The sequence below is a fragment of the Triturus cristatus genome, chromosome 6 (genome assembly GCF_964204655.1).
Source record: "Triturus cristatus chromosome 6, aTriCri1.1, whole genome shotgun sequence".
Taxonomy (NCBI): Eukaryota; Metazoa; Chordata; class Amphibia; order Caudata; family Salamandridae; genus Triturus; species Triturus cristatus.
The window spans coordinates 1,722,606,013-1,722,618,800 of record NC_140589.1 but is presented as its reverse complement, the minus strand read 5'-3'; the positions used below and the strand labels follow the sequence as shown (position 1 = coordinate 1,722,618,800).

The 12,788-nt window shown below is 43.7% G+C and overlaps 1 protein-coding gene across 5 annotated transcripts in view; it reads left to right on the top strand.

The window, feature by feature from the left end:
- BPNT1 (3'(2'), 5'-bisphosphate nucleotidase 1) overlaps positions 1 to 12,788 on the top strand; it is a 217,449-nt gene that overhangs the window by 180,807 nt on the left and 23,854 nt on the right. For all 5 annotated transcript variants that reach the window (XM_085612949.1, XM_085612945.1, XM_085612948.1 and 2 more), the window contains 2 exons: positions 8,686 to 8,883; positions 10,621 to 10,726. In XM_085612949.1, the coding sequence (XP_085469075.1) occupies positions 8,686 to 8,883; positions 10,621 to 10,726 (304 nt within the window). The remainder of the gene's footprint in view (positions 1 to 8,685; positions 8,884 to 10,620; positions 10,727 to 12,788) is intronic.

Below are 12,788 nucleotides of genomic sequence, written 5' to 3'. Positions count from 1 at the left end.
TATTGTTCCTCTGCGAGCATCCTTCAAGGTTGTCTGTCCGTTCCTCGAGAGCCACTGCTCAGTCTCGTAATTCTCGCAGTGTTTCTTGTTGCGATTTCGCAAGGGGTTGTAGGGTTGAAAGTGTTTTCTCCCAATCCGCGACTTTGTCAGCTAGTTTGCGGTGGGCATCACATAAAAGATTGAGGTCCATGGCTAGGCCCCGAATCTGTCTTCCATGGTGACTCTGGAATGTTCGATGACTGCTAGCACCTTGTCCAACTCATCAGACATGGAAAGAGTGTGTGACGGTTCTGTTTCTTCTTGTTGGTGTTTAGTAGCTTGAGGATGACTCTGCATCGGGGTGGGCCTTTGTTGTCCCTTGTTGGAGCGTATTCTTGCCATGTTTTTGCTGAGAGAGACGTGTCTCGTTGCTGCGGCGCACTGTATCCGTTTAATTGCGTCTTTATGTCAAAGAGTAGGATCTGATATACTTCACTCTGGTGAAGCCGGGGTTAATGCCTGGTGTGTATCTTGGGATTCGAGTCTTGTCTCACGGGGTCTTGCCGTTTGGCCTCGCACCTCTATGATGGGTTCGAGTGGTAGGTGTGCTCGCATGGTTGCTCCTGCCTCCGTGGTCTATTGAGTCTTAAGGGGTTATGAGGGCCCTGCTGGTATGGTCGAGGGGTCTCGGTAAGGGCCTGCAACCAGGGGTCCTGGGCTGTGCACTTGATCCCTGGGGGAGAGGTTGTGCCATCGTGTCAGGAGTAGTGGTAGTCGTTTCCCATGGGGAGTATGTCACAACGTCTCGTCCCCTGATGAGTGATCCTTGTAGAGGTCACTATTGGAGCTGAAGCCGTCGTTTCTGCTTGTCGCTCCCTCCGTGCGGTTCGGGCTGGTTGTTGGAGCAGGCAGGGGCAATCCTGCCTTACGCACTGGCTTTCTATTCACACCCGCTAGGCTATGAATTTGGGCATGCTCATATGGCAGTTCTTCCCCTCGTAAGTTTTTGGGCCCTGATGAGGAGCCAGGGCCTGCCTGCCACTGCAGGGTGCCCAGGGCCGTGCACTTAGTCCCTTGGGGGTGGGGGGGGGGGGGGGGGGGTGGGGTTCTAGGTAGTCACGTCAGAAGAAATGGTAGACAACCCCCTTGGGGGATATGCCACAATGTCTTTTTCCACCTGATTGGTTATCCTAGCAGGTGTCCAGATCGGGGCTGAGGCCTTTGCGTTTGCCTATCGCACCTCCTGTGTGCGTTCCTGGCCTTATGTTGGAGCAGGTGGGAGCGGTCTTAATCTGTGTTGGTGTCCTGCTCATGTCCCATTCGTGCTTCTGGGTCAGACGCCCACCCCTCTGTCTCTCACCTGATTTTCTTTTTCTCCGCCCGCTGTCGTTTAGGGCGTATGTGTGCTGTGTCTGTGGTGTTCCGATGTCTCAGTTATTGGGCGGCTACCCAGGCAATTGGTGTCGGTCTACATAGTCATGTCCTTCGTGCTCGGGGGCCTCTATGCCGTTTGGGCCGGTCTCTGTGGTCCCAATGCCTCGCTGCATTCAGTAGTGGCGCACTGCATTGCTGTCTACCTTGGATGCACTGAAGCGGTGGACCAACCCTGCCACATCTGGTTCCCCAGCCGCTGCGTTACCTCAGCCCACCACCTGCCGCGCGAAGGGTGGGGGGGGTCCCAGCATTGCAGCGGGTAGACTCATAGCACTGGTTCAGTTGCTCTCATGTATCAGTGGACGCCGTTCCAGCAGGAAGGATGCGGGGCGAGTGGATCGCAGTGGCTTCAGTTGCCTTGTTTGTTAGGTATTTCTTTTGTTGCTGGGCCCAGCCATGTTGTGAAGGAGCACTCACGGGGATTGTCGTGGCTTGCGGTGGCGGACTCCTGGAGCTCGGCAGTAGTCCGATACTAGCTCAACTGGTGTTTCGCATCCCAATGGCTCTATTTTGTGGCCCCACCGACACAGATAACAGGCAATGGCTTGGGCAGGTTGCAGGGCCTCAGACTAGTACGTCCACCATCTTGGCGGGCTCAGCCACAATAGCCATGTCAATGGTAAGATGATAAATATCACCTGAGATGTCACTGATGTCAGATCTAATGGATTCTGCTACATCATGTGTGCTCATGAGCAGTTTATATTAGGGCGATATATAGTTTGTGAAGCAGATCGTACGTCGCGAATTTAAGGGGCTTTTAGGTTTTCATCAGGAACCAAAACGTCTCCATAGTTGTTTTCAGTGAAAAATATATTCCATTGAAACAAATCTGAATTCAAACACTAGCCAACCTTATAAATATAGGAATATTCATGTTAAACTGATTATGCTTTTCGAAGTGTGGAAAAATATTCAGAGCTTTTCTTAAGTAAGTACGTGTCTGTACCTTTGTATACATTAATGACCCATGGTCGTGAAGCTGAATCTCAGCTACTTTTTTCAGCTAACAGGTTTAGCATGCTGGGACTTGCAGTTTTCAAAGTCCTAGCGCGAGCAGTTCAACCAGTCTAGAGTTTCCTGGTACTTAAGGTTGTGTGTGTACCAATATAAATTAATGACTAAAAATGCCAGAACGTTAAGGGAAAGATACCTACTCATCCATTGAAGGCAATAAACCACTTCATGATTTTCTTTTTCTTATTTTATTTATAGAAAAGTACAGCAACCAATCCCACTGTAGGTAGGTTCCACAACCGCCTCTATGTATCATTCATCTGTACACTGGGAGACTTGTTAACAAGAGAGATTTATGCCAAACATGAGGCAATCCTCCTAAACAGCAGACTGATCATGAGACTGGAGGTTGGCTGAACATGTTCCATGTCATAAATAACACTGACGTCATAGGACGAAGGGACTCACAAGTGGCCTGGTTCTTACAAGCATGTGCGTGCTCTCTGGGGCACAGGTCTATGTGTTATTTTCATTTGATATCTGATAATAAGGCTCTGGGTTTTGTGATGGGATAAACAGCAGAAGTGGTCCGAGAATGTAAATAAAATACCCTGGCTGGGTGACCTACTCATGTGTGGGTCGTGGAGAGTGGAGGGAAGAGTTTCATACAGTCCTCGCCAAGGCTCCTCATTATTCCACGAGATGCAGTTCCAGGAGATGCTCTAAGCGCTAGAGTTGTAGCGCTGAGTATAGTATAAAATAATATTTCAAGACCACAGTTAATGTGCAGTTAATGGTAAGGACTACCAGTTAGCTCCTATCTCGGAAAGCCATGCTTGTGCTTTGGGTGTTATATCGCTTAAGAAGCTCTGCATTTCTCTTCAAACTAGTGGTAGAAATAAGAACATGTTGGTCCAAATGCCTGCCATTTTTTATAAAAACACTGTCTGAAGTCAGGGAACAAGGTGTTTTTTTTTTTATGTCAGTTTACTAGGGCGTCAGGACGCTTGTCACCTACTAGGATGACAGACCACTCCCATAATGATGGGGCTTGCAGTGCTGTGCTGTTGTTTTGGACTTGAACCATTTTTACACAGACCTACAATTCGCAGAAGACCACTGAGGAAGGGGCAGTGCCAGTGTACATTAGAACCAGGAACTGGCCTCATGTGAGAGGTAGTTCCATTAACAGGCCCAGGCGTCATGAAACGCGAACAACTAAACTACATGCCCCATAGTGCATTACTGCCCTGCATTCCACCGGGCCTGCCACCTCATGTCCTGGTACAACCACAACGCGAGGCTGCAAATCTGTATTCTCCCCTCCTTCCGTCGCGCTGCGCCAGACAAGTACCCTCACTGCTCTGTTAAGTCTCCTTCTCCGGCCATTGCCGCCACAGCTCTGGTGGCCATCTTCCCACCCCCACCATTCTGGTCTGGCTGCCCAATGGCATCCCTGCCTATAAAACCCCACCCCGGCATTGCGCCTTTCATCCAATGACAGAGCGAGGCTTGAAACGCAGACGGTGTCTGCTACTGTGCGACTGGCATTTACAACAAACTTAGGTCAAACTGAAGTACTGTATAACTTGCTCTTCAGTAACTCATTCCAGAGATACTGCCTCACATAGATGTGAAATGCAAGCGCACTGCTTCATTTCAGCATGTGTTAGTTAATACGTTATGGCATTTCAGCATGCCCTGAAAAATTCTGGAGGGCTGTAACTCCGCTCAGTTAAAAAATAACGCTGTTTTCTTGGTTAAGATACATGTACGATGTTTGTAGAGGAGACGTTACCAAAAATGATCATCTGGAGCCAAAGTATATAAAAACACGCTTTGGTCAATGTAAGAAAACATGCTACGGCCAATAGAACTGGATGAAAAGTAAGTGGCCCATGCAGGAACCAATGAAAAGCCAGGAAAGAGTGGAGGCGGGATGTAAACCCTTTGCAGGCCATACCTAAAAACCAAGCCCAATCTCTCTTAAAAGGAAGCCCAAACCAAGCAAATATCATACTAGACAAAGCCCAAATGACAGTGGAGATCGAAAAGTGCAAAAAGCCTAATAAAAAATAAAATACAAACAACAGAGTGGGAGCCACGGTGGGGGAGGCAGCAGTAACACAACTGTGGTATTAGGAGGAGGTGGGAGGAAGAATGCTATATTTGAATGTAAACAGCTAGGCCACGAAGCTAAACACAAACAGTAACAGAGCAGGAACCCAAGAACAAAATAGTCCCTAAATAACAGCTAAGGAACCATAGAAGAATGAGACCGTACGAAGTCCCTGCTCTGTAGGAGGGACAAAGAGGCAGGACTGACCACTAGTAAGGAAGGATTTTCAAAAGACACTGACATAGACAAATGAAAAGCAATGGCAAGAAAGGGAATGAACTAGAAGCCCACAGACAGATTGCAGCAGGGTTTGAAGAGACAGCGCATTTTCTGTCTAGATCGACCTAAAAATGGGATTACCTGCTGGGATAGTCAATGCACAGGAAGATGTGGAGAATAGGAGGGGGTGACGGGAAGACTCCTGAATGTACCTTTATCTTTTTAGGCTAGTGGGAAAGAGAGGGGGTCCTATCCACGAAATAGGAGATGCTCTGGATGTAAGAAGAAGCTTCTTGGTGACGCCCATTCTGTTTTTGAGGGTATATGGGAGAGGCATTACCCACGAATGCCCAGAAAGTATCCCCTGAAGATGAAACTCCCTTAATGTCAGTGCTATTAGCTATCTAACACACAAATACTGGCACCATTTCCCACAACGCAGCATCTGGAAACATATAATGAGAATAAACTCACACGTGAGTGGTACAAATTAGCATTGGGACTATAGAGAGAAAGAAGCTGGCAGCTGAGAGAAATTACATGAAGGGACATATAGCAAGCTGTGCATGCAGTTAATGCACTTCTTGGTTACCGTCTTCACTTCATCATCATCAGGGATAGAGACAATACAAGAAGCATGCAGGTGTGGGATCTGGACCACTTCAGATACTTAGCCTTGGATATCCTGACAACTAAGGAACAGATATCCCAGAATTGGTGAAGGAAAACATTTGGCCTGGAATATCAAAAAGACTGAAATGTAAAGGAGATTGTGCATTCAAACATTGTACTGGACTTCAAAAATGTGGAAGGGACTCAGACTAGGTCTGAATGGTGAACGTGAGGGAAGGGATACGCTTATTTCTTGATCTTTAAATAAAGACATTCACATCTTATCTCATGCTGACAAGAGAAACACATCAGTCAGTATTTCTTAGTTGGGGTGTTTTGTCTTAGGTGCCATTCACTCACTCCAGATACAGCTTTGCAGAGCAAGTTTACTACTGACCCATGTTGGGGGTTGCCATTGGTGGTGAATTGCAGCTTGTCCCCTTAAATGAGACTGTAGTACGTTTTTAGTGAGACACATGAGGGGATGTTCTATGGCAGAAAGTTTCCCTACTCCATCCATTTGAGGGGGGTGACTAAAGGGGTAAACAAGAGAGTTGTATCCCTAGGGTAGATTCCCATCTGGGTGTTCCTTACAGTGCCTCACTTTTTTGCTTGTACTCCTACTTCCCTGGTCCATTGTACACAGTATGCTTACACCTATTCTCTTGTTGATCAGTGATCTCTCAAGCATTCCTTTGGCCTTCAATCCCACAAAGACCTGGGTTGCGATCAGGGGCCCTTCCCTATTTACTCGTCTCTTGGCTCCCTTCCTACTTGGTTATTCCAGTCTCCTTTGAACTATCCCACGCCCTCTTTGTTGTTGCTTATTGTTATTCAAGTCTGGAATGCACAAGATTTCCCCAGCAGCCACAACATGTGCTTCCTTTGTGAGTAATGGACCTCTTGACTTCGACAACCCATACAGCATCGGTTCATGGTGTACATCATCTGAGATTAGGGGTTGTGTCCTCTATTTACCTTGGTTGGAGACTGTTTTGGGGACTTAATGTTTTTCAGCATATTTCTGTCATTAATTGTGTCTTAAGAGCCGGTCTCGAGTACTGTCCTATAATTCCATTTTTGGTCCTCGTTATGCAGGCCCCTAGGGATCTAATTATATAATAAAGATCATGCTCCAAAAAAATGAAAACATTTAAGTAAGGGCAATTTGTGAAGTTGAATTGGTCATCGCAACATCACACCCAGAGAACAAAGAACAATTCTCCACTGACATGTAGAGCTCATCTCATGAGAAGCACCTCGTCAAAAATCAGCTGCGGAATAGCCAAAATAAGATTTGATCAAAACCCAATATATAATAACAATGAAATACAATAATCAATTATTGAAAAAAAGTACAGACTCTTCTATGGAACCCCATGGCATATTCAAACAGTAGCAAGAATATTCAAGCCTATTTAGTAATGTTCACGTTGATGAATGTTGGAGTTGAAAGATCGTTGTTCTCACTACAGTGAGCAAAAGAGAGCTGTAGTAGAAGAAATGCAATGGCATCTGAGACTGGAGCTGCATCATTTACAGTTATGCATTCCTCAGGTTTTCTATATTGGTTTGTGCTAGAGATGCAGTTGCAAATTCCATGACATCCTCCTCAATTGCAAACATTGTTTTACTACTGTTGGTGTCATATATATGCCGTTTGCTTCCACCAATAAATTCTACTTTTAAGTGTTAATCCAGTAAGTAGGTTAAATAGGAGAGCCCTTCTTAAATTAATGGTTTCCTCTTCAGCAGCAGTTGATCTGTGGTTTAAAATAACTGAGGTAATCCCTGCACGAACTAGGTCATTTTCTTTTTTATGATAATCGACATTTCTAGTCAGAAATCTAACCCTCTTTGGCACTTAAAAGGTAATTGGGGAGTATAGTGTCGAAGGTGGAATGTCTGTGCCAATAGAGTGGAGAGTCTAAAAGACTTGCTTAGGCAAATCCTGTTGAAGTCTGGAGCACATTTCAGAGCTTTTATAATCAAGAGTTAGTCTATCAACTAATCTTAGATACTTTTCTTTTCCAAACTTAAGATGAGAAGCCAGTAGGAGAAGAGTGGTTTAGGAAAGCATGAAGTAATCTTCCTTTAGATATGAAGAGAGCAAATGGGGAAATCCAATTTCTTTGAGGACAAAACCTGAGGAACCAAACCCTGCCAAAATATTACTGAGGGAAAGAGGTAGCAAACACCAAGCCAAAAGAGATGGGAGTTGTCTTTAAATGGACGAGGGAAATACTTGTGGTAGGATATACTTAAAATACAAGGATAGTGTTTTTTATTTATGGCTATGTAAGAGTAAAATAAAAACAGTTGCATAATGAGAGTCCTAGTTGGGGAACATTGTTAGGTTGTGTTATGTGTCTTTTACTAGAAACCTCATTTCTTTGGAGGGTTAGTGACCTCATGAAACTATTTTTATATCGTGGAGAGACTGTACAGGTCAATAAGAAGAGAGGTAAACATTTGAAAATAAATCCTTAGTTATCTTGAGCTGAGAGTTACCAAAATAGTTGGTTATCTTTTTCGAAAATAGCATTTGTGAGTAAGGTCGGTGTGTTGTATTTATTTGGATAAGCCCAATAAAAGCAGTAATCGGAAAAAGCATATATGTGTAAAGCTTTCATAGGTGACATTTCCACCCACCTTTGTTTGCATAACTTATTTTTATCTAAGTATTTTGGAGAGGTGTATTTTTATCAAACCGGCAGTGCTTAATTTTTAAAAGAAGTGCAGAGTCCAAAGTTTTGCTTAGAAGCCTGCGCCTGGCACTGCACAAGGTTGTGGTGCCAAATAGCAAGGTTACTTAGTTCTGATTCCACGTCATGCATCTTTAATCCATGACCAGACACTCCCTGCCCCTCAAACCCTCTCCTGCATGTTCTGTTTTTTATCTCTGCTTTGTCCCTTTTTCATTTCAGTTCACTCTTATTCATTATTCCTCTTCCTCTTTCTTTCCCCCTTTTTCTCTCTTGTTCTGGCTCAAAATCTGATGAGGAAAAGTAAGTGCCAGTATCCAAACATAAGTGCCAGTAGGCCTCACCAGCAACCACCTACTCAAATTTATCTCTGCAAACAGGTCAGTAGCAAACCACAAAGAATGGACACCATTGGAATCCTCTCATGGTGGAAATGAATATGTCCCTTGGATACTTCATTATATCATAAGTAATAGAGACGTTTGTTAAACAAATGCACTATACAATAATGTTTGTCTTTCCCTAGTTATTTCCGTAAATTGCAAACACATCTTTTATGGTTTATTGAAATGTCTGTAGATGCCTTGGTGCTTTCCATCAATACTGTGCATTGTTGCATCCTTGTTAATTCTCATTTAACTGACTGTTTTCTGTGCACAGGCTGGGAACAGTGCAGTGCTTGGAAGGACTCTGTGGGGAGTGTTGGAACTTGGTTCTTTTGGATTTCAGCTGCAGGACGTGCCTGGTGGGAAGCACATTATCACCACAACACGTTCTCATAGCAGCAAATTAGTCGATGCGTGCATTGATGCAATGAAGCCTGATAAGGTTGTGAGAGTTGGAGGTGCTGGTAACAAGGTTGGTACTGTCTCTTGCTTTCATGATAATAAAGTAAAACTTGCAGTTTGAAAACTTCCATCAGGCTATTATGGGGAAAATGTATTAATGAATGTGTTTAGAAAAGAGTACTACTGGACCATGTTATGCAAGATAAGTCCATTGACAGGGCCCTAGTAGAGAAAACAGACCCAACAGTGTACACGGGACCCTTCAGCAAATCATGTGAGGGAGAGCCCACACATCAACATTGTTTCTTGAGGATGTATGGGTACATTTCCTGCTAAACCTTTATAAACCAGGCATAATAATTTTTTAAAGCATTTTTATTACTAGTCAGGATCGAGTGCAGAGTATTAAGGCTGAAAGAAATGCTATACAACCTTGTAGGGTTGAAAGTAGGCCGGGCGGCAGCATTCAGCACCAGTTGCTAACAGTAAATCAGGATATTAGGCGCCCACCCATCACAGCTTTAGCATAATCAAGTTTGGCATTGATCAATACGCCAATATTCCATTTGCGATGGGCTAGATAAATAAATGCAAGGAATGATTTAAGTTGGCGTAGACCGAAGAATGCAGACTTTGCGACTGCCCCAATGTGCACCTTGAGGATGAGATCACTATCCCAAATAGCTCCCAGATTTTTTACTTTGTGTCCAAATGAGGTGGCAATGCCAAAGCAAGTGGAAGGCTAAGGAATGGTATAGGTGGAATAAATACCACTCGTGGTCCATTAGTTAAGTTGCGGGGCAGAACAAGTAATAAGGTGGTAAAATCTTCCTCAGGTGTATTCACCCGCAGGTAAATCTGTATGTCATCAGCATATTAGTTAAATAACAGATTATTATTTCATGGTATCCTGAAAAGTGGTTCGATGAATGCTCTAAAATGACGAGGAGTCAGACATGACTACTGAGGGAAACCAAAGCTGACAACAGCCTTGGAAAAATGAAAAGGTCGAACTTTCATTGACTGTTTCCTATCGTACAGTAATGACTGAAACCACCAGAGCACTGAATTAGCTCCGCAGTTTGTAGTCGACTAAGGAGCAGTTCATGCTCAACCAAATCAAATACAGTGGACAGATTCATGGAAATGTGCAAAGTAACCACTCCCTGGTCTGCTGCCGCCACAATGTCATAACAAAGAAATAACACTGTTTCAGACCCATCACAACTAATGGTTGTCCAGTAGTATGTGCTGTTCTAGACACCCCTAGAGCTGCATAGCAGCAGTGCATTTCAATATCTTGAAAACCAAGGAATACCTGCTGTAATGTAGGAGATTGTTCTGAAAAGTTTTCTTGGTCAGTTGGGTGACATTTAGAAGAGCTAACACAAGAGAAGAAAGTCAAACCATTGCTCGTATTCAGTCCAATATAAGGCAGTGCAGATTTAACATGTTACTAATTTAGCTGACCACTGGCTTCACTCACAGTGGAATATGGGATCAGCATGGTTTTATGGGGCAGACACATGTACCTTTTCAGGTTTATTGCTAGAAACTCCTGCTCCTATGGAAATACCGCTCCATAAATTAGATGATGATAGAGCTGCCTGTTGCTAAAGAGATGCTGAAAATGTTTAAGGGGAAATGATCCTCAAACAGGGTCTAGAGTAAGACTGTGGCAGTTGTTAAATTTTTCTTCTGGCCTCACCATGGAAAATTGATTTAATAGCCGAAGCAGCTAATGAGAATGTTGAAATTTCAATGTGTTTGGATTCTGTTCTGAGTCTGGTGTTTGACCAATTCATAGATCATTCAGCTGATTGAAGGGCAGGCTTCAGCTTATGTGTTTGCCAGTCCTGGGTGCAAGAAATGGGACACGTGTGCTCCTGAAGCTATTCTACATGCTGTGGGCGGTAGGTATTTTTACTTTGCAAACAATTTCTCCATTTATGGTTGCATGGTATATCAAGATACATTTTGATGTGGACTTCAACTTTTGCATTTAGTTTTTTATTAAATGTTGATAAGGTTTTTAAAACAAAACTAAAAGTCTAATCAAGCATGAGCATGCTTAGATGCCAGCAAGTTACATTTTGCTGGGTTTCTTGAACCCCACACAAATTATTGCCCTGTTCAGAGCATCTGTCTTTCAAGACTTCTTTCTTGATATGCGTGAAGTATTAGGTACCAAAATATCCACTTCAATCAAATTGAAGTATTTACCTGAAATAATTGGTGCAGGCTGATGATTCGAAAAGGGCCATGAAAAATCAAACAGTTACTCAGAGAGGATTACTCTTCCATTTGAAGCAACTTTCAGACTTTTATGGGATTCACAAAAGATCCTATTATATGAGTAGTTACGGAAATGTGCATCAGTAACAAAGTGCTCAGATATATAATTTTTCGGCACGTGGAATTGTAATCAGGTGTACAGTTTAACATCTGAAAGTAGAATACAAATGTTAATTTACACGTTAATTTTACACATTGAGACATCCCCATTATTACTATTTTTAGAGCTTAAGATTTGGGGACAAAATATGATCCCTCAGATGCATGGACTGCCTTATTGACGTCACACAAGATACTGAATCCCTTTGTGGGTTGGAAATATCACCACAAAAGAAGTAGGTGTCCAGATTGTGTGTGGGAGTTGAGTACTAGAGAGTGGGCAGCCTGTTTTTATGGTCTGCTAACTAGTGGTTGTTCTTACTTTACAGGGGTCTTTATCAAAAAGGACACAGTTATTTATTGAGTTTCCAAAAATTCACGGTTTGGGGTTACATAGGTGGATACTGTAGTCACTCTTCCATCACCACTTGGATGCACCTTATAGACGTTTGCTGACTTTCACTAGTCACGGTCACGGGATAGGCTTTATGTGACTCACTATATTTTGATAATGGCTTTTCACATGGAGATAAAGCAGCGGTCTTGGAATGATACTTAGGTTCAGTGTCACTTGCTTGTCACTCCTATTTTCCTCCATAACCGCATTAGGTATTTGGGATCTTTTGATCTTATGATAATATTTGTTGTTCATGCTATTGGACATTTCTTTTGGCTCATGCTCTGCATTGCCCACCCTGTGCATGCTAATACATGTCTACTTGGAGGTGTTTTCCACTTCTGACACGGCGAGATTTCAGAATAATATTATTGACACTTGAAAACTTTGTAAGGTGTTACATTGGCCTGTGTTTTGTTTATGTATATGCAGCCTTGAGAAAGTCGCTTTGTAAGCGACGAAACACGTGTTGGCTGTCTGAAGCAAGACCAAAAGAATAAAGAAAGAAAATAAGAATTGAAATAAGTTGTGTATAATTTGTGCTTACATCGTGCATTTAGCGAATTGTTGATACACCTATGACGTTTGCTGAGAATTTCTTTGTATATTTTGTTGGCTTTGGCCGCTATTTTGGGGAGGTTGGTGGTTCTCCTCACCTTACAGCACCGTCTTCCAAATAAGTGGTTTTATGTACAAATACATGTGTTATTCTCCTGAGTGGCGCCAATATACCTAAGCATAATACCACCGTTCATTAGTAGTTGCCCTTAAGTATCCTTAGGAAAGGGTTGGGACGATTCAGGGGACCCTCCCAGTGGAGGGCCTGGACAGAGGGGAGGTTACTGCCATGCTCTTTGTCCAGTTTTGCGCCAGAGCGGGAGCCAACGGCTCCCAGAGCTGGTTTGAACTGGACTATACATGGGGACACCAAATGTGCCCCTCATGCAGACTGAGTGGAGAGCGCACCCACCCTGCCCCAATACACGAAATCCTGTCTGGTAGGTGGTTACACCTCCCTGTGACAGGATGCCTATTGTTCTGCCTTCCCCTGCTCGAGCTTGGCTCAGCAGCAGAAGGGCATAATCGTGTCTCTGGTTGGCAGCAACCATTTCGGGCTGTCCGGGTCTGGAAGACTGGTATTGGGAACAGGGAAAGCCTAACGGATGGCTTTTCCAGTGCTTGGA